The following is a 26,866-nucleotide window of genomic DNA, read 5'->3' on the forward strand; positions in this document are numbered from 1 at the left end:
ACAAAACAGGCAAGCAGGGAGTAATAATAACGTTTTGCAATTTTGTATGTTTTGGGTGTTGAAGGGCCCTGCTTGTGTGTGTGTGTGTGTGTGTGTGTGTAATTCGAGTGTATGCTTGTATTTTTCTTTTCCTGCCCTCTTTCATTCACAGAGAGTTTGATGTTCTATGTGGAGTTAGTTAGTTAGTGTGATGGATTCTGTTCACACAGGACGTACAGGTCTCTCTTTGTTCAAACTCTGGCCTTGTCTTCTTTATCATACTTTCACTGTAACAAATACACTCCCTCACATCATTGAGATCGATACTGCAACACAAACAAATCCCCACACAGCCATCCCATTGATGTATACTAACCCCAGTCCAGGCTATAGATATAGCTTATTGATGGTGTCTGGTTCTGTGTGATAGTTTGAGACCTGGCCTAGATACTCAGGGTGACCACAGATGTATCCCTCTGATATTGATTGATTAAAAACAGACTTTCTTGATATCATAATAAACACCTAAGATGCCTAAAATACACAGAAATGAGAAACTACACTTTTATTTGTTCTTGGTATCAGTTCCAGTAATCCAGCATCACAATCCTCTAATGAGCCGATTAGAGGCCTCTTTTGACCCTTCAGTTCCATTTATAGCAGCCATGGTTATTTCTATGCAATTTACACCTTTTGAAAAGTAACACATCTGTTCCGGTGCAGTCTAGCGTCTTTTTCAAAAGGTTGCACCCTCTTTTGTTCCCCGTCAGGACACAGTTTCAGTGTGAAATACCAGCATGAGTATTTCTGTGTGACTAAGACCATTTCTAATCTTGGTTCAGCTAAAAGTAAAGAAGGATAACGTTTTTCACAACCAGGCATTGGATAGAGTTGATACCAGCTTAGTTGAGTCTAGGCCAATCTGTAAAGGAGTTTCACTTCACGCTGACGTCGGAGAAAATCCAGGGCTTTGAAACCAAAAATATGAAAGCAGGCAAACAAGGAATTTTAAGGCCTGGGAAAAAAATCCTAAAACGTGTGTCAGTATTAGATTGAGATCTACATAACCTGCTACATTACATTGAATTGCTTTTAGCTCTTGTGCATAAAATAAGCAAGCTACTGCAATAGCTCCATTAATTGGACTGCTTTCCTTGTCCCAGTATACAAGCACCGAGGGAGAAACGATTTATTGAAGGAAGTACTGTGTGTCTGACTCTGCAGTTTCAGGTGGCGATATGGACTCTGTCAGATAGTTAGTAAAAGATCTTCTGCCGATTGACCTATTGCCTCACGTACCAAAAAATCTGAAATCACCATTCAGCATTTCCTTCAATTCTTGTTAAAGCTGCAATGTTATTGTTAATGCAATATGACCGTGCATAAATTGTTCGGTATTTTCCGAATCTCAATAAATATCGGAGAAAGAAAAGATATTGCAAATTCCCAATTTTATTTTATTTTTCCCAATTTCGTGCAGCTCTAATTTATTTACTTCAATATGTTGACACTCCTTGTCCGTCCAAAATATGTGGTTCTCACTTCAGCACTCGCCATGTTGAGACCTTCTCCATGTTTTCTTCACATTTATGCTGTTATGACTTAACTTAGAATACTTTTTGGAGTGATTCAATCTCCTAAAGGAACACCAACACGTCCCGAATGCCTCTGTGCTGTTATATAGAAAAAACGTGCTTTGCTCCACAGTAAACATCGGGTCAGTGTTATCACCAGCTGATAAGCTATTGACTCTTCTTTAACAGAGGTGGAACTGAGGTGATGGAGGGTCGTTTGTGCGTGTGTGTGTCTCCATTGTCCGCCTGTGGGAATCATTTTAGGCAACAGCAGTCGTGGGCTTCACAAATGTATTTCTCAGATCCTGACAGGGAGATGCTTAAATCTGCTCAGCTTGATCTGAGCTAACACACCACGATCGCAATGAGGCGAGTTTGGAGTCTTTGTGTGTGTGTGTGTGTCTGTATGTGTGTGTGTGTGTGTGTAGTTTCCGCAGTAGGGTGGTGGTGGTCGAATGCCGCATAGTGCAGCGCTGTGGCTGGGTTGCTGTCCTGTCCTGTCAGCAGTTTTGTAGTTAGGCTTAGGACACGATGCATGCAGCCAGGTGACACTGTCTCTCTTTGTCTGTCTCTCTATTTAATTATTGGACTGCCTTCAATGTTGGTATAATCTCAAACTGCAAACATTAAATCAATATACATCAAATAAGCATATTTTTACCAATCAATTAATTCCTTTGAAGTCTTTATGTTATGAGCAAGTAATATAACATGTCTGTCCACCTATAAATACCCTAAACACAAATGTGCGTCATTTTATTTTCATCAGTAAATTAAAGCTTGTAACCTGGATACAAGTTCTAAAAGTCAGAGGTTAGAAATGACTGATTTCACCCGACCAACACTCCAAACTCTAAAATATTGTTTCTACAATAGATTTAAGAGTGTAAGTTTTTTCCTTCTGGCAGCTGGAAGAGACATTTTCTTGCTATCGACGCTATCAATTACCAAAATGTTTGCAAATGAAGTCTTAATTGATAATTTTCTTAATCAGTCAAACTATCATTTCTTTACATTTTATGTCAAATCAATAAGCCTTTGTTTGGTCTTCTGTTGAAAGCATGAAATAAGTTTAACATCAGCTGAAACTGAAATGTCGTTTTCCAACTTTACCTCGTCTTTTCTCCTTCAGGGCGGACTGATTTATTTGCTTCTGTCGACTAATAGAAATGCACATAATTTGCGTTGTAATTTCACAGCATCAATATTCATGAGGCATAGTTTTTAACAACTGGGAGATAGAAACACACAGCAGCTTCTGTCGACTCTCTAATTCTCGCTGTAGAATCTCCCCGCTTCCCCTCACGTTGTGTTTCGCCTCAGATCACCCCGACCCCTCTTTCTCTTTCCTCTCTCTCTTCTCTCTCTCCTCTCTCTCTCTACCCTCTCCTCCATTCTCTTTACTCTCTTTAGTTCTGTGTCCCACTTTCCTCTGCTCTCTCCCCGGGGGTTTCATCGTGGTTAGCGCTGTACTGTAATCACGACTGTGCTCTCTACTGTCAGTAGCACTACACTACGTCTCCTGACACAATACCAGGGACGTAGAGACTGAATTTATGAGTGTGTTTCTTATTGTGTGAGTCCAGGGATGCCAGTTATTCCACATTTTTCATTTCATTAAAAAGCAAAAGAACATATTGCCACCAGTGCCATTTGGTACCGGGATGAGCTTGGTTAGAAAAGTACCAAAAAATAATAATTTCCTGATCTTTAATTGACAGAGATAAAATGGTATTTTATGGGGCTGTCATGAAACGTGGATTCTTTTGTCTAAACATTTGTAATTTTGGTTCTTAATAAAGTTTGTTTTGTTGATTCAGATAATGCTGCCATAAGAACGTTTCACCCTAATGACATGAACTTTTCTCCGCTCAGCGTTTGCTTTATCAAAGACAGTTAAATAAGGCAAAGTTGGTGGTGACTTTTAAATCCTGCGACCGGCACACGTCCATGAGCGTCCAGTGCGATCTCCATGCATGTAATGACTCTGCTTCATTATGTTTTCTGATAGACGCTCTTTTGTTGATTCTGTGAATTTGTCAAACTAAACGAAAAGACCAAAACTGTTGTTATAATGTCAGACTCTTTTGATTTTGCACTTTTTAGCCTTTGATTGGAGAGTGGATAGAGTAGGACACTAGAGAGAGAGAGAGTGAGGAATGACCTGCAGGAAAGGAGCCACAGGTCGGATTTGAACCCCGCCTTCCCGCTTGGAGGACCATGGCCGCAGTACATGAGGTGCAACTTAACCATAAGGCCATCTCGCCCCCCAGTTATATCTTAAAAAGGAAAGAATAGACAATTTGACCATCAGCCCCAGTTTGTTTAGAGAGATATGGCACAAAATGTACTCAATGCAGTCTCTGCAGTTTGATCAGTCTGTTTTAGTCGCTACCATTTTTTGTTCCATACATCAGTTAGCATTTGCTTGAGTGCAATGTCTCATCATGCAAAGCAGGTGTCCAGCTCACCAACCCTTAATCTTAGTATGTAAGCAGCTGATTAAGATTTGCCTTTGGGTTTTGATTGTCTGAGAGAAGAGTATAGATTTGCAAAAAGTTTCTTGCAGAGTTGGAATTACTGTTTTCAGACTTCCATACTCACATTTAAAGTCTGCGTTTGACTTTATGTTGTCAGAAAATTTAAAACTAATTTGTACACTCACTCTCGTTTGAATTGAAATCGATGTTGATGTTAAATGATGTTGATGTCATTTTTTGATGTCTTAAACACGTCCTGGCTGTAGCAGCACCACAGTGAAGAGTTTAGTAATGCACTCCTCCCTGCAGTGTGTGTTGTTGGATAATCTACCCTTACTACGCAGGGCCCCATCAAAAGCCCGGTGTTACTTTGGGAACAGGAGAATTTTGTCGGCTGCTGTCCAATATTGTGTATGTGCACAAAAGAGAAGTGTATGTGTGTGTGCATGCAGGAAAGTGCCTGGGCCACCATCTAATGCTGTGAAGTGTGTTTTTGTCCCTCACTCAGGCCCCACTCAGCCACGGGAGCTGAATTCCAGACAGGCAAACAAAAGGGGGTGACCGAGTCAGGGTGGGGTGGGGGTGTTGTTGGGGCCTTGGCAGAGGAGCAGGGACCCTGAGAAAGACAAGATACAGAGCAGAACCAGAGGACAGACAGTGTGTGTGTGTGTGTGTGTGTAGACCTACATATATGATAAAAGGAGGATCAACTCTTAGCCGACACGGTCTCTGCTCGGCCTTTGTATGCACGTGTAATGCTTTTATCTGCATTGCTATTGTGCAGCATATTGTCCCTGTGTGGCTGTCTGCATAATCATATTGTTGCTGCTGCTGTATGCATTGTTGTTATTGTGTCCGTGTGCAAAAAAGAATAATTAGACAATAAAGGGACAAGAGGGCAGACAGACCGACAGCAGAAGGTTTCCCACAAGTTCATCTTCAAAGCAACAAGAATAGAAGAGTAGAAGAAGAAGTGTTATGATGCCCACACATCCTCCCTCTCTCTCGCCTTCTTCTTCTCTTCTTTATTTAAACCAACATCTTAAAAACTATATTTAATCCTCCTCCTTATCTAATGAGGCTGAGTCAGGCGTCTTATGATCTGGGTCAAACAGACTATGCAAGGCCTGAATTCAACTCTGGCTACTCTTCATTAATGATTCAGCTCCTTTCATCCACAGGCCTGAGAGCTCCCATTAGTGCTGTACATTAAGAACGCGGAGGGATCGGGAAGGAGGTGTTCATATATATTAGACCTTTTACTCTGTTAATGTTGAAGGGCAGCTCGCCCAGCAACAGGCAACAAAAGGAGAAACGGGGTCAAAAGTCTATTCAAATGCCCCCCCCCCCCCTCCCCGGGCGGACAAGCAGAAGAACGGAGGGAAATCCTTGAGTAATGTCGCTCATTAGACAAGTCACAAAACATTGGGCAGGAGACTGAGCGTTCACTTCATGGCTCGCTGCTTTTAACCCCGCATTGGCATATGCTGCTCACATGGCTCAGAGATGGAAAATGCACGTTTGAAATGTTTCTGACGTCAAATAAAAGATCGCTTTTGCATAACTCAGATATCTCTCGGAGGTGTTTGGGCGGGCTAGATTTTGTGAGAGAGAACAAATAAGTATAAGCTACTTTGAGGAACTTTGACTGTGTTAATCTTGGCGACTCCTGTGATAAAGTGGTACCTCTTATTTCTTCTTATCTTGATCCTATCACCACGTATCCTGTACATGTGTAATCAGTGAGTTCCATTGAGAAATCTTTATACACTCAGATGCAGCGACAGCCTTGAGCTAAAAGGGTGAGAAAATGATTCTTCAAAATACTTCTAACATCCATCCATCCATTATCTATACCAGAGATTCTCAATGTATCTAGCCTAAGGACACACCACTAACTCCTCCATGAATAATTGAGGCTGAAATTTGTGATATTTTTAGTATCAATAAGATTTATTTCATTAAAAAATGTGCAGTGTGGACCTCAGAGAAAGAAAAGAACAAAACAAAAACTGCTTCATGGACTTTCTGACACACTATTTTTTCCAGGCACACCTTCATGAAAACGGCTCTGCGACCAACTTTTGGGTCCCGAACCGACAATTGAGAACCACTAATCTGTTTCTGTTCGGGGTTGCGGGTGGCTGAAGTTGATCCCAGCTCTCATTGGACGAAAGGGGGGGTACACACTAGACTGGATGTCAGTCAAGTTAAAGAATGAAACATTGAAGATGGAATATGCCAAATACTTTGGTCTCGTGAAAAATTAGGTCTTGGGTACTTCTCCCATGTTTACTATGAGACTTTGTTCTGACAGTCAGACTCACACACACACACACACACACACACACACACACACACACACACACACACACACACACACACACACACACACACACACACACACACACACACACACACACACACACACAAACAGAGGGTTATTCACAAGAAGCACTCTGACGTGGGAGAGGAGAGAGAAAGGCCTGTGTGTTCAATCAGGCCTCTCATTCTGTCCTTTGTCTTTCACTGTCTTCTCCACTTTTTTTCTGTGAATTTCTCTGGTCTCATGATTGGCTGCAGCTGATAAGGAAGTGTGTTTCTTATTGTATGAAGTACTGTAGTGTTTTAGACTGTGTGTCTGGTTGTGGAGATGCTACTGTCTAAATACATCTGCTAGACAAAGCATTATCATTTCCTCATTTCACAATTTCGACATCATTGTTTTCTTTCTGCGACATTTCCTCTCTCCCTCTCTCCCTCTCTCTCCGTCTTTCTTTGTGTGTGTGTGTGTTTGTGTGAGTGTACTTTTGAGCAAAGACTTGGATAAACAGGTCAAATGTCAACAGACTGGCAGGCCAGACGCATGAATCAAACCCATGCTTCTCTTCTCCTGAAGTAAGAAAGAGAAAAGAGGTGTGGGATGGGAGGCGGGGGAGGACCTTGACGTTGGATCATTAAGGTGCTTTGTGTAAATCCTCGTCGAAAAAAGGAGAAGGAGCTCTGACTTAGCAGTTGATTAATAATTCCTGGCAGAGGATGTTAATGCTCCGAAGTTGACTAATGCTGGCTGAAAGGCGAGGGGGGAGAGGATGAAAGAGAAGGGGGAGAGGGAAGTGAAGGATTCCTCAAAAGGACGACGCACCACCTTTTTAGATAATGAAATCTTTTCTGCAACTGAGAAATGCTGCGGCTTAGAAATGTTTAGGTTTTGTCCCAAGAGTTAAGAGCATTCTCCAAATCAAAGAGTTCAATTTAGACTTTTTGTAATACTTTAATACACACAGTTTTTACATATTGTCATGTTACCAGATATTTTAACTTAGATCAGATCCTAATATCAATCAAAACGACACAGATACCTGCCGGCAACAAAAGTACAAGTCCTGCACACGATCTAAATTGGACAAAAAGGTTGACAATGTTTCGATACCAAAACATTACCTATGTATTTGTGCTGCTTCAACAGTGCTCTCTCTTTCACACACCTCAGTTTTGATTAAAAAATGACCGAAGATCAGATTTGTTTGTAAAGCTTCGGTACTTATTCATATTATCGATCATTAAAATAACAGAGATTGTATCACTCGTTATCGATAACTATCAAACAATTAGCCAACCTGATTTTCCACAGCTGTCACACAGCAGCAGTGTCTGAGTGTGTCTGCTTTCATGCATTTGCTGTTCCATAACTTCCTTCAACCCCCCTCCCCTCCGGCCCCTGGGATTAATACCTGGGTTGGCATGGCAACTGTGACGCGGGCCATTGCCATGGGAGAGAAGCAGGAAGAGAGATTGGAAAAAAAAAAAGGGAGGGGGAGAGAGAGAGTGAAGTTATTCTGTCAAATCATTGGACCAATGCTGCATCCAGACAGGATGAACAAGCAGACTAAAAGTGTAATAAAAAAAAGAAGGTATTATTGCCTCACAGCACAACATTACAGCTTTGATGAGCTGGAGATTGATTGGACTGCTGATCAATACCGGTGACTCAACAATTTCCTGGCCAGCTGCTGACGTGTCTGCAGTCTGAAGTCTCTCTTTTCATCACTGCGCTGTCTTGGAAACAGTGCCCAGCTGTTATTTCTGTCTCTAAATCTGTAACATCTCCAGAGCCGTGGTGGTCACAGATTGAATTTCTCAGTTATTGGAACAAGTAGTCAGGAACAAGGAGAGAAATGTGGGGGAGAAGAAGAGGTGAGGGGGGGGGGGGGGACAAGAGAGGTAAATGAGTGTTTAGGACAGAGGTGACGGAGGAGAGGCTAAGCCGATAATTCTTCTTAAAGCTCAGATGAACAGCTGATGCATCATGCACTTAATTCAATTACACACACTCCCAAAGGGCCTGCATGTGTATTTATGACAATGCAGCTTCCTGTTTCCAGAGCCGAAGAAAAAAACGGACAAAATAAGAACAGAAGCCAGACAGAGATTGAACTGGTGTCTTTTCAACAGAACATCTGAAATCTTATTTGAGGTTTTTAAAAACGACAGACTTAAATCTGCCTTGTTATCTTTGGAGCTTGTCCTGCTGCAAATACTTGTTTTCAATCTTTCATATCAATGAGTCATGGTGCTCATGGTGCTTTCACATATTATGCACCCAACTCCTGAAAACTCACAGACATTTTCATGGAGCTGCATGTGAGAATGCAAACAGCCTGATTGAATCACTCTGAATTTACCCAGAATGTTTCTTGCTAGTCCCCTGGTAAATGTTCTGTGCGAAATCAGGATGAGCTGATGTGAGAGCACATCACACACCTGCTAGTGAGCGGAAGGGGGTGGAGCCTATAGACTGTGTGCGTGACCGATGTTATGTTTTTAGTGTTTGCCGTCTGTGGCTGATTGGAGAACAGAGAGGCTTGAGTTCAGTGGTCAACTGGGGTGACCTGGTTGTTCTGGTAAGTGCATTGCGTGTGATGGGAGTGTCAGGCTGGCTGTCAGGAGATCAATGATTTTAGAGGCATTGTTCCTGCTGCTGACGGTGAGCATGGTGGGAAGTAGGCCTGGACTATTTGATAAAAATATGAACTGTGCTGCTGTTACATAGTTCAGTATTGGCATAGTGTATGAAGTTCAATACATTAAAAACAATATTAAAGAGCATATTAGCTTTAAATCAGTTACACAATTTTCCAGAATCAAAAATAAACCGAAAAACTATTTTTTCCAACACTAAACTGACATGAATTAATTAATCTGAGGATAGCTGGTAGCTACCTCAAACTTCATCTACTTACATCAAAGAGGCATTAAAGCATCATCATTATACTCAGGCCTCCATCCAATAGATAAAATGTGCACAGGCTGAGTAAGAAAGCATTGTTTGTTTTCTTATTTTTTCTTATTTACTGTGATAAATTCAGAATATTGCAGTGTGTAAACACTCATATTGTGATGATGAAGAAATTGCATTTAATTTCACAGCAGCCCTAGTGTCAGAAGTTCACACACCCAATCATGGCACAAATCTTTTGTTTGTCTGTGCATTGCAGCACTGTTGTTGAAAGACGTGGATTTGCATGGGTGAACTACAGTGGTCCTTTTCCCTCTGGGCTCATTGAATACCAGGAATCTGTCTCAGGTGATATCAGTGAAAACATGCACACAGACCAGACAGCCATGCATACATCGCCTCGGGCTACTGTAAAGTTATGTCATCATGACAGTGTTGTTACTACGGCTGTGAAAAGCAAATTCCTGGCCCATGTGACTCAAAGGAAACTCACATGTTGTTTTAAAACGCAGGAAGACACACTTCATTTTGTTCAGTTTGGTGCTGCTGCCTTCAATGAATGGTTACACACTGCTGCTGCTGCTGCTGCTGTAGATGATAATTCATTATAAAGCTGTGTGTATGTCAGTACTCCTTGTAGTTAAAAGTCATGTTGTGGTAATTTAGAGTGTAGGAACATTTACTTTACTTGATCCTTTCTTCTCTCATGTTGTAGGCCTTTTAATTCTTTGTGCTGGATTAAAAAATACACACACACAATAACAGCAGCTACTCCATCAGTCAGTCAATATAACATCTCCCGGTGTCTTACTCACACCTTCAACACTAAAAGTGAGTTCAGCTCAGTGCAGCTCCTCTACATCTGCACAACTGTATCTCAGCAGGCAGCGATAAGAAAGGTGCTGCCTGCTTCATCCCTCCATTGCTACACACAACACATGGCAATAAACATTTTATAAAAGTGGATCAGGTGTAATCTGAGCGCTTTGCTTTGAGGAGCACTTGCAGCAAATGTTCTTCAGTGCTGGAAAATATTCTACCTGAGTGTAAAAGAGAGAAATGCTGTACTAGAGTCTCGTTTAAAGCAGGAATTCACTGATGCCCTCTTTTTTTTTTTGTCTTCTTGTTGTTGCTGCTCTTCCTCTTTGTCTCCTTCTTTATTTACTTTAACCTTTCTCACTGCTGCGTTATATATACTCACCGAAACACAAGTTTGCTGAGGAGTTTACGCCGGAATAAATGACACAACATTTAAAAAGATATTCAAAAACAACAGTTACTGCGCTGCACCCTCTACCCCTCCTGTCTTATTGTTTTCTTGTCTTTTCCTCCACTCCCCTCAATTCCTGTGCATTGTTAATTTGCCTCGTTTTCTATTTCTGTATTGGTTTCCTGCATACACACACTTACACACACACACACTCAGTCTGCTTTTGTAACACACACATTTTGTTCTTTGTCTCTGTCACGTAGACTCTTCCAAGTAAAGTCACATTTCCCCTCTCGGGTCAGAATGTCTCACTTTGTCACTAATAGCCAAACCCAAACAACTAATGATGGATGAGTGGCTTCATTGCATTAGTTAAACACTTTACAGAGGCTTAAAAAAAAAAAACCCTGTGGAAGTAATTGGCAAATCCCCAAGCTGTGATACATATGCTTTGTAGCTTTTCATTAATTTTTAATGTTGTTATTTTATCCAGTTTTTTATAAATTCCTCTGGATAAATCGAGGTTCAATTTGCCGTTATTCCAGCTGATGTTATGTCATAAGCGCCCATCAGCGTGTTCCACTGTGATAGATCCAGTGCTGGCTCGTCCGCTCTGTAATCTTTTAAAATGGAGTTCACAGACGAATACATTACTTTAATTAGACGGAGAGAGAAAGAGAGAGGCACGATGAGGCAGCAGTCTGCAGCTCAGTGATGGATGGGAGCGGAGGCGGTGCACACCCAGGGGAGGAGGCTCCGCTGTCAGCCTAGTACCTATCACACATCCCCTGGGTGGTCCCAGGTCTAGGGTGCTTGTAGAAATGAGTGGGGGGATGTTCAGGGAGCGGTGTCTATACACCAGTAGGGAAATGAATAAATTGAATAACGAAAGAACAATTAATTTGATGAATGGACGATAAAACACAAAGACAAAAATGCTTCCTTAAAAACATCTTAGATGTTTTACTCGATCCACACTAGTGGGGCATTATACTTAAATATTAGACATTTAAATCCAAATATAGATCCTAATTGTATATGCTTTATATTCTGACATATCAAGATGTTATGATCTTATATAAACAGATCAGTAACTGTGGACTCTACCATGCTGAGGTTTTATCCAACTTGTGATATTTTCTGTGACAGCTGTCATGAAAATAAGAGAACTGAAGCAGCACTAGAATATGTAATGTTGTGATCTTTTTGTGTTGACTTTATATTGACTGTAAACATCCCAGTGACAAGATAACATCTGTCTTTTGTTTTCTGTTTGCATTAGATGCTGACTCAACAAACAGCAGTTTAAATTCAACGCCTCAGTCCTTTAAACGTATCGCTCTTATCATTCATCTCTGAAATATTTGGTCTAGATCAGGGATGGGCCACTTTGGTCACACTTACATTCATTTAACTCTCACTGCCAGGGGGCCAAATTGTAGAATACAAAAACGATTACAGTCAATTATGTCTCAAATTTAGCTCAACATATACCAGTGATCGAATATTATTAGGGACATATTTCTGCTTTTCATGATTTCATGGCAGATTTTGTCAAGTTTTCTTCATGTTTCCAGTTAATTGATATGTCAAAATTGACCTGAGGACCACGCTGAGGGTTGATGGGAGCTGCATGTGGCCCCCGAGCTGCCAGTTTCCCACCCCCTGGTCTAGACTGAGTTGAATGATATCATTTAGCATTTAAAAGAGAAATTGTGTCCTGACTTCTTTGTTTTCTCCTTTTTTTTCTCAGCTGTTTCGAGAGGTACGCATCATGAAAACTCTCAACCATCCCAACATCGGTGAGTTATACCTCAGACGACCATCAACTGTGTGTGTGTGTGTGTGTGTGTGTGTGTGTGTGTGTGTGTGTGTGTGTGTGTGTGTGTGTGTGTGTGTGTGTGTGTGTGTGTGTGTGTGTGTGTGTGTGTGTGTGTGTGTGTGTGTGTGTGTGTGTGTGTGTGTGTGTGTGTGTGTGTGTGTGTGTGTGTGTGTGTGTGTGTGTGTGTGTGTGTGTGTGTGTGTGTGTGTGTGTGTGTGTGTGTGTGTGTGTGTGTGTGTGTGTGTGTGTGTGTGTGTGTGTGTGTTGGCCCGGCCTCTGTGCTGACGTCTCTTCTGTTGTGTCTTGCAGTACAATTGTTTGAGGTGATTGAGACTGAGAAGACTCTCTACCTGATTATGGAGTATGCCAGCGGAGGTGAGTGACACATCCACCACTCACGCCAAGTATTTAAAGCCACAAATTACACTGATTACTCTGCCTGAACTATGCACATCAGACACTTAATGCAGGTTATCAAGGTCAGCCCTTTGCCTTCTTCACAGAGACAGGGACCTCACTAATAAGGAAAACATGTGTCAATCTTTTCTCTTCTTTTCCTCCAATATCATCCTGCTCTCTTCAGTGTTTTTCTTTCTTCTCTCCTCATGATGCCTTAATCTCTCTCTACTTGCTCTTTATGCTTTTTGATCTCTTCTTATGCCTAATAAGGAGGCAGCAGCTTACCAGCTGACACGCTGCTCCCTTGAACTCAACCTTGTAGGTTCAAATTCTTGGCTTTAGTGCACAACTGCACACACAGATATGTATAGAGACTTACACACAGGAGCTTTTAAACCTTTGAATGTCTGGATTATGATTTACTTTAATGGACTTTAAGTTAATTTAAAACAAGCCAGAAAGGACTATCGGACCCTTATATGAGGTTTTAACCCTTTAAAGACTTGTTTTAACTTCTGCTCTTCAAAGCGAGAAAACTTACTTATGCAAGCTGAACACAGACCTGATTCTGAGCTCATAAAACCCTGGCAGAGAGTTGTAGATTTTATTACTTTCAAACACACACACGAACACATCCTGAGGGAAAAGACGCTCTGAGTTCACATAAACTTAATGCAAATGTTTTTCTTGGAGCTTGAAAACAGCAAAGGTGGTGAGCATCACTGTGTGCAGGAAGACACCACAACAAAACTATTAAGAACAACCTATCATTTACTGACAGTTTCTATAAATGTCAGGTGTCTATTAAACGACTTCCCTGACTGCCTGAACCGCAGCATGTCTTCACACCTTTTTGTTTTTCCCTCCAGGCGAAGTGTTCGACTACCTCGTGGCTCACGGCAGAATGAAGGAGAAAGAGGCCAGAGCCAAGTTCAGACAGGTCAGTTCAACCTCATACCTGACCTCACCTGTGCGACCGTCACCGCTCAGCTAATAGCTGCTTTTTATATTTACTGCCTGATGGAAACTTGGAGAAGGGAGGAAAGAAAGATCCATCAATCCAATCACCAAAACAAAGCCTGGTTTATGCGTTACAGGCACTAACCAGCTTGGCCAATATTCTGATCTGCTAAAATCAGCATTGAGTGACAGCAGCCGAACTCTGGGTTCCCTCAGCGTTGATGATGTGACTTATTGTTCATAGTCTCTCTTCAGCTTGTGACAGGGCAGTGTGAGACTAAAGCTGACTAGTACAGGGATAGTATCAAGTTTTCCACTTTGGTTCAGAAAAAATAAAACAAACAGAAGGCGTCATTAAATTGTATCATATTGTTACATTAGAGTATCATTGGTCCAGGAGGGCATGTGAAAAAGGAGCTTGGAGTTTAGCTGCCTGTTATTTTTAAGTACAAACATTAAGTGCAGTTGTGTTCCAATGTGTGATGTCTTTTTTTTTCCTTTCTCACTTCTCAGATTGTCTCAGCGGTGCACTACTGTCATCTGAAGAACATTGTTCACAGAGACTTGAAGGTGATTACTCAATGTACTCAAAGAATACAGAATAAAAAAGGTTTTCTGCCACAAAAAATCTGAGAAAGTGTTATTCATCTTGGTGATAAACCCTTTAATATAAACTGTTATAATAATTGAAGTAATATTTGCATGTATGAATCATTTCTGTCTTTAAGTTATATCAATGATTTCAAAAGTTGAGTGCATAGAAACCACCAAAATGTCTCATCCATTGAACATGCAGAAAAGCATAATTTCCAGTATGTCACTTCTGAAAGGTGTTATGGCCTTCAGCTTTAATTTGCAGGAATCTTTTTCAGCACTCCGTATTTCAGTAACGCTGCATAATTCCAGTTTTACCTATTTTCTAACAGCCTGACTCTCTGTGTTGATGCATGCAGGCAGAGAATCTACTGTTAGACGCTGACGCCAACATCAAAATAGCCGACTTTGGCTTCAGCAATGAGTTCTCGGCGGGCAGTAAACTGGACACATTCTGCGGCTCTCCTCCGTACGCGGCCCCAGAGCTGTTCCAGGGGAAGAAGTACGACGGTCCAGAGGTGGACATCTGGAGCCTGGGGGTCATCTTGTACACGCTGGTCAGCGGGTCCTTGCCCTTCGATGGACAGAACTTAAAGGTGACATGGAGGCTGACTCTTACTACACAATTTCTAATCTTTTATTGATCTTTTATGATTCCCTGCAGCAGAAACTCACCAAACATAAATGTGTGTTGTGTTCAGGAGCTGCGGGAGCGTGTTTTAAGGGGGAAGTATCGTGTGCCCTTCTACATGTCTACAGACTGTGAGGGAATCCTGCGCCGCTTCCTGGTTCTCAACCCTACCAAGCGATGCTCACTGGAGGTGAGAAGGAAGCATGACAAGAACATGAAGACGAGGGTCAAACAGCCCGTTCTTACTCATGTTCATAGTGACCACAGTGATGTCAGCTGCACGATGTGATAATTAAACATTCATGGTGTTTATGTTAGAGAGAACACATAACAGTCAGAATATAAAGTAAAGGATGAACATGAGAAAAAAAAAGATGCAACTTGTATTTGTGGATGAATAAAATCTAAATGGATTTCTGTGTCTTAACTGTGATGCTGTAGTTATATTGTTCTCTTCTTTTCTCTTCACCAGCAAATAATGAAAGATAAGTGGATGAATGTCGGCTATGACGGCGAGGAGCTGAAGCCCCACTCAGAGCCGGTGGAGGACTTAAATGATACCAGCCGCATCGGTGAGAAAATCATACCTTTATTAAGGGGGGGGGAGCTTTTGCTTTTCCTTTATGCTAACATTATTGTGGAGAATGTCACCCTGCTTTCCTGTAAGATAATCGACACTTTATGAAATGTCATTCATTCAATTTTCTCCAACTCCAGATGTCATGGTCGGGATGGGCTTCACCAGAGATGAAGTCCGAGATTCACTGGTCAGTCAAAAGTATAATGAGGTCACTGCCACTTACCTGTTGCTGGGACGCAAAAATGAGGTGAGGTCAAAGGTGATGGTTAGCCTTTTGTTTTGTGTTTTATCCTCTGTATTAAGCAGCGGTGTAGGAGGTGTTGTGGTGTTTTTTTTTAGATAAGATCATGAACTATATAAAGCTATGTCCACAGAAAGGCACGCCTCAGCGTCAGAGATTTTCAGATACAGAATGGAGGGACTGTCTTTTGTGTTTTCAGCAGATTAAAAGTCTAATCTTAGATTGTTTATAACTGTTCTTTGTGGATCATTCTTTTATAAGCACAGTCAGAAACAGACAAAACATTTTAAAACAAAAGGATCCATGCTTCTGTTTGAAGAAGTTGTTTTCCTAGTTTGACAAGTTTGAGACATGAATTCAACCAGATCTTCTTTCAGTATTTCTGTAACTGCACCAGACTAACCTGGTCTAGGTTCTGACCCTGGGTGGTTGCTTCAAATGAACAACTTCATAGATTCTTATTCTGAATGTAAGGCTAAATTCAGAACACACTTTGCATGCTTTCTGTTTTTATGGATCTCCCAGGAGGAAAAACATTAAAACTGTCTTCCTGCCTGACGATTTCCATCGCATTAAGTCCAAAATGTGCAGTTTCTGCTCAGCTGTGTAGCTCTATGTGGTTATTTTTGCCATGTGGTGTTTGTAAGCTTGCAGGGTGATGGAGGGGGCAGCACTTAAGGTCATAACTAATGTGTGTAGGACACAGCCAACTTTTTAGATGTCAGGAAAGTATTAAAATTGCATCTTAGACACTGAAATTTAAAGAACATCCTTTTTCTTCTTTCTGTGTTTGTCTGTCAGACGGACGGCAGTGAATCTCGGACGGGCAGCAGTCTGAGTCTAGCTCGAGTCCGACCCAGCGCCATGACCAACGGGACCAGCAAACACACCACCTCATCATCCGCTGCCACTTCTTCCTCCTCTGGCCACAAGACACAGCGCAGTGCCTCCACTTACCACCGCCAGAGACGACACTCTGACTTCTGTAAGTCCAAACTCTGAGATCAGCGGCACACTGGGTTTCTTTTTGCTTGTCTTCGTATCGAATGGTTACAGAAATCTTCCCTCACTAATAGTGTTCTTCTGTATCTCTCAGGTGGTCCAGCAGTTCCAGGGTCAACGCATCCAAAGCGGAGTCCCAGTGGTACGGCTGAAGGGGCGGGGCTTAAGGAGGAGCGGACGTCTATACGGAAGCCGAGCACAAATCCTGTGGGATCCCGTAGCATCCCGACCCCGTCTAGTCCCATGGTCAGCTCTGCTCACAACCCAAATAAAGCCGAGATACCTGACCGACGCAAGGAAGCTAACTCAACCACGGTACAGAAACATTTAGTGAGTGTCCATCGTAACCAATCCTTACATCTCATACCTCATCAATACAGCATGTGCAGATGGCAGAATCCTCCGAGTCGTTCTAATCCCATTTCCTCAGATTACAGCATGTTGAGGCTGCTCTGACACAGATATTATAGAGACTGCCTTCACAGCTTAGAGAAGAGTTGAACAGTCACATGCATACCTTGAGATGAATAACAAACTGCAGATTTGCCCACCAGGGGGGTAATATGCAGATTATGGTTATTCAGTAAGATTAGCATGACAGAGAGATGTGGAGAGTTTCAAGAATGTTGAGAGTTGAAGACTGCAGCCGGATTAACCTGAGATTAACTCTTTAATGTTCTACACAGCGGAGCGTAAGACGGTCTGAGGTCAAACACTGAAGGAAAAGGGGGGCAGGGGAGTCCACTGGTTTTATTTTAACCTGGTTGGAGAACTGAGCTGAGGAGGTTTAAACAACATTTTGAGGCATAGAAAAGAACAGTTAATGGCTCTAAATATTCTCCCTACGTTGTGTTTTGTGGTGAACACATTCTCCTCTCACATGGTGTTAACAAAGATCATCAACAGCAGAAATGTTTGTCAGAAGTTATTTCAGTAAAGTCATGGGATGTTTTTTTGGTTTCTGATTCTTTTCACAGAATAATATCCCTGCTAGTGCCATGACTCGGAGGAACACGTATGTGTGCACGGACCGAACCAACACTGAAAGAAACTCACTGCTGCAAAACGGCAAAGAGAACAGGTGAGAGGGGCGGAGTGTGTGTGTGTTTACCTGACATTTCTGACCTCAGCCAGACGGCATGGAGAAAAAGCAGAGATACAGAAAGTCACCTCATCTTGTTTCTAAACTCCCTGAGGGACCTCAAGGGTTAAAGGTAGAGACCATACACTGTACAAGAGAATGGATTTGGATTTGGATTTGGAAAATCTTTATTGTCCTTGAGGGGGCAATCTGGTTTGCAACAGAGGTCCATACAGTCAATACAGCCATAAAAAACAGCACAATGACATAAATACACACATATAAAACATAACTACCATGATATCACTATGATGGACGTGAGTGAGATAAGGGACAAAAGACCAACAGTCCATAGTAAAAGTGTCCAGGCAACAATGCCTACAGCTTATTTAAAAACCCAACAGCTGATGGAACAAACGACCTCAGGTATCTATTTGATTTCGACCTCCTTACATAAGTGAACCTCGGCCCTGTCGGCAGAAGTCTAAACTCTGCATGCAGGGGGTGCTGAGGGTCTTCCAAGATGGCCTTTGCCAAGACTCCTGTTTGTTTCAACAGAAAGGCCTTAAACCTGCAGTCTCTCTACTAACCAGTAGGGGATAACTCCACTTGTTGAAAAATGAAAAAGAGTGATTGTAAGTCCACTAGGAATGACTCTTCTGATGAGTTGATTTTTAATCTTGGTAAACATTTTGCTAATGTGTTTGTGGTTTCCATTTCTTGTTTCAAGTCTTCAATACATGCTGATGATTATTTTATAAGTTAAAGTCCCAATTGTGGTCCAATTGACGGTAAAGCGCAAGCAGGGTATGCAAGGCAAGGCAAGTTTATTTATGTCGCACATTTCAACAACAAGGCAATTCAAAGTGCTTCACACAAGACATCAGAAAGCATCATGACAGAGGAAAGAAAAGAAACATTAAAATAGAAAGTTTAAAAATCTCCACAAGTAATTTTTGTTTACTCAGATTTCTAGTTACCTATAAACACAAAGAAGTCCCTGTCCTTTAAGTAGGATTCAAACCAGTTTAGTGCTGTGCCAGAAGCTCCCACCAAGTTTTCCAATCGGTCGAGTAATATATTGTGGTCAACTGTGTCGAACGCAGCACTGAGATCAAGTAAAACTAAGACTGAGGTTCTGCCACTGTGCCACTATGCTTCAGTACTTGGCTCCCTGTGATTATAAAGGCTCTACCATAGCACCCTGTCAACCAGGACAGAGGTGTACCAGTGACTATCCACACTCTTATCTCAAATGTCCACTCAATACAAGTACAGATTTATGGTTTGGATCAGCATATGGGTTGATCTGAAGAATGTGTTGACTCAGTTTGAGGGTGAGGGTTGTCTTTAAAAGAGGCCGGATGTAACTGTTGGTTATTTAATGTCAGTGCAGGGAGGTGGATTAAATGACACAATCAAACTTGGATTAACCTGAAGTGGTGTCATGTAACATATTTTATTCTGGTAAATTCAGCTTGAATAGAGACTGGTTCCACTGGTACAGCTTGTCTCTCTCTGCACAGAGCTCAGAGGGTGTTTGGCCCCGGGTGTTAGTCTCACATACAGTTTGTCTCTTCAAGAGGAGATAAAGGGCTTACACTGTGCATGAGTGGTTTCGTCTGTGTGTGTGCGTGTGTTTGTGTGTGTGTGTGTTTTATGTACCAGTGTGGATTGTCTGTTGTTGTGACAGATGGTTGTCTGCACGTCAGTCTCAGAGTAGGCATGAATCACTTCTTCATCTCCTCTCTCTCCTCCTCCTCTATCCCCAATAATCACTCTCTCACTTTCTCTCTTTTATTCCGGCTGACCTGTTTTCCACCCCTCTCTCTCTCTCTCTCTCTCTCGCTCTCTCTCTCTTTATCAATCTGTGATGTTTACTCTCAGTGGGAGAGCCAGAAAGTTTCTGTGGGTCGCCTGAACTCGAGTTAATGTTTCCTGTTCAGAGTTGTACGCTGAAGTCAGGCAAAATATCTAATCTTTCACTTAAAGCAATACAAACACTATGGTTCAATGGATAAACAAATACATATATTTGTATTTAGTAGATGTAAAAGGAATAAAAAGATTGACAGAACAGCCTCACAATGAGCCTTTATTCTCTGGTGCAGCTCCATTTGGTGATGTCACAGGTGGTGCTGAGGGATATTGAAATTGGAGCAGAGAGTGACAGGTGAAGGAGGGGGGGGGGGGGGGGGGGGCAGGAGGAGGGGGGAAAGAGGAGGTAAGCAGGAGAGCTGCAGGATGAAGTGATGACTGGCATTGTGCCCACGTGAGCTGCGGATCGGCTCGGTGGCCTTGTCAATGTGAATCCATGCCAGAGTGGTTGATGAATCCAACACGTGTGCATCACACACACACACACACACACACACACACACACACACACACACACACAGTCACATTATGTTGACTAAAGTACAGCAGCATGTGTGTGTGTATAATTAATCTTATGTTGTTTATAAAACATAGAGCTCCTTATGTTACTGTGAGTATGAACACTGACACTAATCTATGATGACACTGGAAGCTGAGTGAACTCGTGCCAAGACTCGCGGACGTAAAGACACATCCTGAAGGACAGATTCATGTCCGTGGGCCAACTTATCTTATTATAACTTCCTGTTACTTCCTGTTACTGTGCACTTATTGAAGATTACATTTTAATATAGTTACCTGTGATTTTATCTACATAACTTTAAAGGCCTTATATGTGATTTTTTGATCCAGCAGATGTCGCCCTTGAGCACCAGCATGAAACCAAAACAACTTGCGGTGCATTGTTGTGTTAGCATGCTAATGCTAGTGATCTTTATCTTGCTCGTATCTTCACACTGCATGTAAATTTACCTGAAATGAGCGTGATCTAGAAACACAGTTAAGCAGTGAGTACAGTATGTTATTCTTCTTTTCTCTAGTCCCTCAATTAAACAACTTTTATACACGAGGGGAGGAGTCAGCCGGCCGTCCTGGCGATGTAAACAAAGTGAAGATAGGACTCTGAAAACTCTGAAAACATCACAGACAGTGGGACTCGGGTGTTACACCCATTGTAGACAGTCATGACTCACAGAGTTATTTTCAGAGGATATACTTGATTTATACATTTAAGTGTGAAAAATCACATAGAAAGACTTTAAACTCTGTTATTCATATACACATCATCATCATTATCATTATTGACAGACTCAGGTGTCCATACAGACATAAAACACAAGGTAAAAACAAACAATGTAGATACAAACAAACAAATCACCACCAATACAAACAGAATGAACAATTATTTAATAGTCATACTTGTCAAAAAGTAATATTTTTTATCTTCAGCTAGAAATGAAATAAAAAGTTGACATATGAGCAGAGGTTTACAAAGATTACTTTAAAAAAATCATGTCCTTAGTCTTGTAAAATAACTTCCAAACATCAGAAGAAACATTTGAAACAGAAGTCTTGAAAACTGTCTGAGTGATTCTGTGAATAACATCAGTGGTGGCTCTCCGCCTTTCTACGTTATTCTCAGTGTGTCAGCACCAATTCATCTCCTTCATTCTCCTCCTCACTATTCTTCAGTCTTTTAACACAATCCTCTCCACTTTCTCCCCCCCTCCTCCCTCGGTCCCCGGTGTGCACCCCTGCAGTGAGCTGCAGTAGGTAGCTGGTTCACATGGACGTTAAACGAATTGGCTGTGCAGCGGCTGCGCTTCAACTTAACCCGTCTAATGGTCATGCCCTACTTCAGCCCCGTGTGTGTGGGTGTCATCTAGAGCGTTATGAAAAGCAGCCTTGGGCCACCAGCCAGTAAGAGAGTCAGGGGGATGAGAGGTGTGTGTGCGTGTGTGTAGGTGTGACAAAGCAGGGAGCTGAATGAGAGGTACAGTAAGGGGAAGGCATAAAAATCTGAATGGTCCAGTTGGGAGAGTGGATTTTAAGTCTCTACAAAAAAAATAGCATGTTTGAAAAAGCAGCTTGCTCTCTTATCTTTGGTTAACTTTGCCTCCAGGAAAGGAAAGAAAATATTCTTAATAATCCCAAGGTCATTAAAAAATATTTGCAACCAGGGTTTGTGCTGTAGGGGTCGGCTGGAAGAGCCACAGTGAGGATGACGTCATGCCACTTCAGCTAATGAAAACACTCATTTAACTTAATGATAAAACATCAAAGATCCCTCAGGTGGGTTCAGTCCACTGTGGATCAGATTCTTGTGTCTGTTTGAAACTGAAACACACAGTTATGGAAGTTCAGTGACTCCTCGCTGTTTCTGCTACGCACTCCTGATACACTGCACACAGCACCACAGGAGCTGACAGTCATGACATTTTGTATGATTTTACAACATCAAATAACTAATTTGTAAGAAAATTCTCAGAAATAAAGATGATTTTAAGATGTAGCATGATGATATCTATCATGACAAAAACATGTGAGAAAAATGCATCTAACGTGCAATCTGATTTTTTAGTTTGATCCATGTCCCAGGTGTTAACATGAGCCCTTTTTGTGGTCCTATCATTGTCTAAAAATAATTTTTAAAAAACTTATTGCACAGGATTCCCATGTTCTGCTTATAATCATATGCATGCAAAATATTCATCAATTCATTTGCATAATAAATATTCTTTCTTCCTTTTTGACCAACGCTGACTGTGCACATGAAGAGTGTGCACATGGTTTCTCTAATTTATAATTTAACTATATTACATGTAAAATTAAAATGAGGTAAATATGCCTCTAGTTCAAAGTGTTAAAACTAATCATGTGATGCTTTAGCAAAGTGCAAAAGCTCCTAAAATGTAACAATCGTTTGATTCCTGCCTGTTTTTACCCTTGCCACTTGAAATAATCTTTCAGCCGCTAACTAGATTTTCTTTCTCCTCCTTCCTCCAGTTCCATATCCCACCGCCTCCCCCCTGCCTCGCCCTCAACCCACAGCATAGGTGGTGCCTCTGGCATCTCCTCCACGTCCTCCACGCCCTCCTCCCGCCTCTCCCGGGGCACCACGGTGAGGAGCACTTTCCACGGCGGGCAGATCAGAGACCGCCGGCCTCCCTCCCACGCTCCCCCAGCCTCCCCTACACTGTCTCATGACTCCAGCCCGCTGCCCCACGTCAGGACTCGGGCCACAACCAACCTGCTTAGCAAACTCACCTCCAAGCTGACCCGCAGGTAAGGGGAGAAGCTGGGAGAAGGACTTTTGACTCCGCTGATTGTTTAGCCTTAAAGAGGAGACGTTTAGCTTTAGTTTTAGATGATGTGATTATAAAAACAGAAAAGAGAACGATTGTATGTGTTTGATGATAACTGCTGATGTGGTGAAGCTGACTGCCTGTATGTTTTCTTTTTTTGGCTTTGTAACTGGACAGAAATAAAAACCTGTACATGAAGATCACTGAGCTAACCTTGCTGCCTCTCACCGTCTCTTCCTTAACCAGCACTAACCAGCCTTCTTTCTCTAACAACACATCTTTACAGGCTTTAGAAGTTGTCCTCCTTGATGTCAAACCTGGGTCTAATAGAGTTCAAACATTATTCCAGCTGCTCGCTAAAACTCTCCAGTTAATCAACAGAGCAGAGACTTATATTACATGTACTTTAGGAAAGCTTTAGCATTAATAATATTGTGTGAAACTACTGATTACCCCGAAATAATTGATGACCTATGTGACCCAGGTCTGCTGCTCAGGGGGGCAGACTGTACGTCTTTCACTGTTGATTTATCTCTGCTGCTTATTGTTGCTTTTATCTGTTGGTTTGTTTCAACTTTTTGCTTTTCCTTACCAGCCACCTGCCTTTCTTCTACCCTCCTTTCTCCAGAACTACAGAACATAAAGTTTAATTTGTTCTTCTCTGCCTCCTCTACCTGTGCTTTTTTTTTTTTTACTCTCATCTCCACGTTGTCTTTCCCCCCCTCCTTTTTTTTTTTACTTGCCTTCTCTTCCGTTCGATGTCTCTCTTGACTCTCTGCTGTTAAATTTTTTCTCCTTTATTTTCCATTCGTCTCATCCTCTCTTCATCTCCTTCTCTTCTTCCTCTCTTCTCCTAGGGTCACTCTTGACCCTTCTAAACGTCAGAGCTCAAACAAGTCCATGTCGGGCTGCACCCTCCCACAGGGGACAAAAACAGTTAGTAAGTCTTCCTTTCCCATGTTTTCTGGCTGCTTTCTGTCTGTCTGACTTGTCTGCCTGCTTGCCAGTGCCCTGTCGTCCCCCTCTCTACTTGTCATGATGTCTGCCAGGTTAGAGTTCAGTTATGCAAATGTTTGTCTGAAGTAAAGCGTCTCTCCAGGCCGTGTTCATGGTGAGTTTAAAAACAGGGTTCTGTCTCCATGTATCACCTCAGACTTACTCTCCTCTACAAAGACAAGTTAATTCTCCATTTTTCACATGAAATGTGGATCCCTGTGGAACTATCTTCAAACATTAAAGATGAGAGCGAGGTTTTCTTAGGCGGGCGTATAAAATGAGGTTGTCTAAATTTGGGAAACTTCAATTCTTCTCGATCCTTTTCGATATCACTTGTTTGGAAATGATTCAATCTGAGACATTATAATGATCGATGGTATCAAAGAGTACCAAAGCTGTAAGAAAACTAAAAAACCTTCAGTCATAGTTTCAACCAAAAGCTGCAACACGAGAGAGAGAGAGAGAGGAACAGAGCATTGACTTAATTACGATATGATACACTTGGAGTCCAAGACAAATTTCCCCATGGGGACAACAAAGTGCTGCCAAACGTTCACCTGCTTCCACTAATAAAAAAACAAAATACAAAACACATCAACATGTAAACAGAAAGGCACAAATGCAAAACAACACAACACATATTGCACATTGCCCAAATTGCAGAAATACATTGAACATTTGTGTCTGTGCGACTGAGACCATGTGCAGGAATTTTCCTCCAGTTCTTTAAAAACAAGGATCGACCTCAAGTAGGGTCCTTGAACTTCGATTCTTTCTGCTGTTGTGTCCAAACAGGTATTAAAAATGTTAGTATAAGTAATCTTATCTAAGTATAAAATTCTGATATTGTGACAACCCTCGTATAAATCAAACGATCAAAGTCCCATAAAACTGTAATTAGTTTATTAATGAGAAAAACAGATTTTTGGTGATTAAAAACCAGACATCAATGACTATAAGGACTTCAGTCTATGTTGTTGTGATGTCAAAACAGGTCTCAATGTCATTTGATGTTCACTAGCATCATATCGAAGTTTAAAACTATTAACTAAAAAGAATGGTATAATAACAAATCGTTATAGTTCCTCCTGATTTTTCAGTCATACTTTTTACGCCGTGTTTTCTCATTTATATCATACATGTTGATGCTCAGATTTAGCGTTTCAGACTAACCCATGCCACGAGGTCGACTCTGTAAACACAAATTCAAACTGTCTGTCTCCACTAACTGACAAAGGAGGAATAGGTTCAGAAGGTCCAAACAATAAAGCGTCTTTACAGAAACAAAGACTGAGGTTTGAATGTGACTCAGGACGTTCGGCCGTCTTAAACCCGTCTCACCCTCTGACCCAAAATCCAGAAAACTCGAGTCCCCGAGCCTGTGGACAATAAACATTTCTTTAAAGAGTTTGTTTCTATGACTAAATCTCTAATCAGCTGCTGCCTGCCTGAATGTCTGTCTGTCTGTCTGGACTGCTTGCCTCTCTGCTGGCCAGGCTTTGCTCTGTAGCTCCCACTAGAGGCTGTAGGTGGCACTGCACAATTACCTGCTTCCAAAACAAAAAAAACAGTGCTGGATTTCTGGAACAATAAGGGGTGGATTTGGTGGTAATTTGATTTGAAGCTGGCTGGTTTCATGTTTGTCTTTATAGCTGGATCAAAGATTGAACTTAAGCGTTAGACATACGAGATCTGTACGTTCATTTAGGTAGAAATCCAGTGAGACACAAACAGAGAAACAATGTGTTTGTGTGTCCTCTTGAGTATGTGAGTTTATTGTATCTCCACTGTACTCGTGTGAGTCATTTAATCAACACCATATGTTTGTCCATGCTGTTAACAAATCAGCGGGTCTGCAGCAGGGCTGAGGGATCTCTGTGAGCAGAGGACAGACAGGAAAGAGGAGGAGGGGAGGTGTTTGGATGTTTTCTACAACAGGATAGGGGGTGAAGGATTCAGAGTTCTGCCTTCCTCACTTCTTTTAGTTGATCATCATTGCAGCACATTTTTAAATATCAGTTTTGATTTTGTTCAGACTTTTAGTAGATTTAGTTCTTCTAGTCGGTCTTTCCCTTTCTGACTTTCTAGAGGAAGCTGTCTGAAGTCTAACTAAAGGAAACCTGAGAGCTCACTTTTATTTAACTTCTTAGAACCGTCTCAGTCAAAGTTTCTGCTAACATCCAGAGTTAAAAGTCATTTAGAAGAGTTAAGATAATTCAGATCTGAGATGTTAGCAGCTTGAATGATTGTGAAGACTGAAAAAGTTAAGAATAATACTTCATATTGTAATTTCTTTTCCCAGTGCTTTTTGTATACCAAGGTTATTCCTTCCTTTATCCATCAATATATCATTTTTTTACAGTATATGTAACGTTTAAATGGTTTAAATGTCAAAATATTTTAAAAGCTTCTAAGTGGAACGAGTCTAAGGCCAAATCGTGTTTTCGTAAGAACAATTCAGATCCAATAAATGTTAATTTTTACATTTTGTAGATGTTGAAAGAAACCAGAATAATTCACATTTGTGGAGCTGGGATCACAGATTTTGTTCTCCTAAGTCGTTTATTCAAGAAATGAGATCAGGATAGTTCCTCCCACATTTGGAGACGGGATATTATGAGTGAGGCAGGTGAACTTTATTATAATCAGAATAATAATGATGTTTAGTTTTGTTGCACTTATAAGAAACAACATTTTAAAGTTCTTCACCAAACATAAAAACCCAAATTGAAAAACCCAATAATGAAGTATTCAAAGAAGAAGACATGTTGAGTATGTTTTCAGTGCTGACATGTTGGCAATAACACAAAGAAGTCACAGGATTAAAAAAAACTATGCACCCTTAAATGATCTCTCCTTCCAAACTGTGACGTGATAAAGATTCACGTCTGGGTC

The 26,866-nt window shown here is 41.4% G+C and overlaps 1 protein-coding gene across 8 annotated transcripts in view; it reads left to right on the forward strand.

Moving 5' to 3' along the window:
• mark4b (MAP/microtubule affinity-regulating kinase 4b) overlaps positions 1–26,866 on the forward strand; it is a 57,702-nt gene that overhangs the window by 21,798 nt on the left and 9,038 nt on the right. For 2 of the 8 annotated variants that reach the window (XM_061047228.1, XM_061047224.1), the window contains exons 4-16: positions 12,236–12,284; positions 12,614–12,679; positions 13,573–13,643; positions 14,177–14,233; positions 14,617–14,853; positions 14,959–15,078; positions 15,361–15,460; positions 15,606–15,715; positions 16,511–16,694; positions 16,806–17,026; positions 17,689–17,792; positions 22,677–22,955; positions 23,833–23,915. In XM_061047228.1, coding sequence (XP_060903211.1) covers positions 12,236–12,284; positions 12,614–12,679; positions 13,573–13,643; positions 14,177–14,233; positions 14,617–14,853; positions 14,959–15,078; positions 15,361–15,460; positions 15,606–15,715; positions 16,511–16,694; positions 16,806–17,026; positions 17,689–17,792; positions 22,677–22,955; positions 23,833–23,915 — 1,681 coding nt within the window. Of the gene's footprint in view, positions 1–12,235; positions 12,285–12,613; positions 12,680–13,572; positions 13,644–14,176; positions 14,234–14,616; positions 14,854–14,958; positions 15,079–15,360; positions 15,461–15,605; positions 15,716–16,510; positions 16,695–16,805; positions 17,042–17,688; positions 17,793–22,676; positions 22,956–23,832; positions 23,916–26,866 lie in introns of all 8 variants that reach the window. The other 6 variants (XM_061047227.1, XM_061047223.1, XM_061047225.1 and 3 more) reach the window with 4 other exon arrangements.

The sequence above is a fragment of the Labrus mixtus genome, chromosome 9 (assembly GCF_963584025.1).
Source record: "Labrus mixtus chromosome 9, fLabMix1.1, whole genome shotgun sequence".
NCBI classification, from domain to species: domain Eukaryota; kingdom Metazoa; phylum Chordata; class Actinopteri; order Labriformes; family Labridae; genus Labrus; species Labrus mixtus.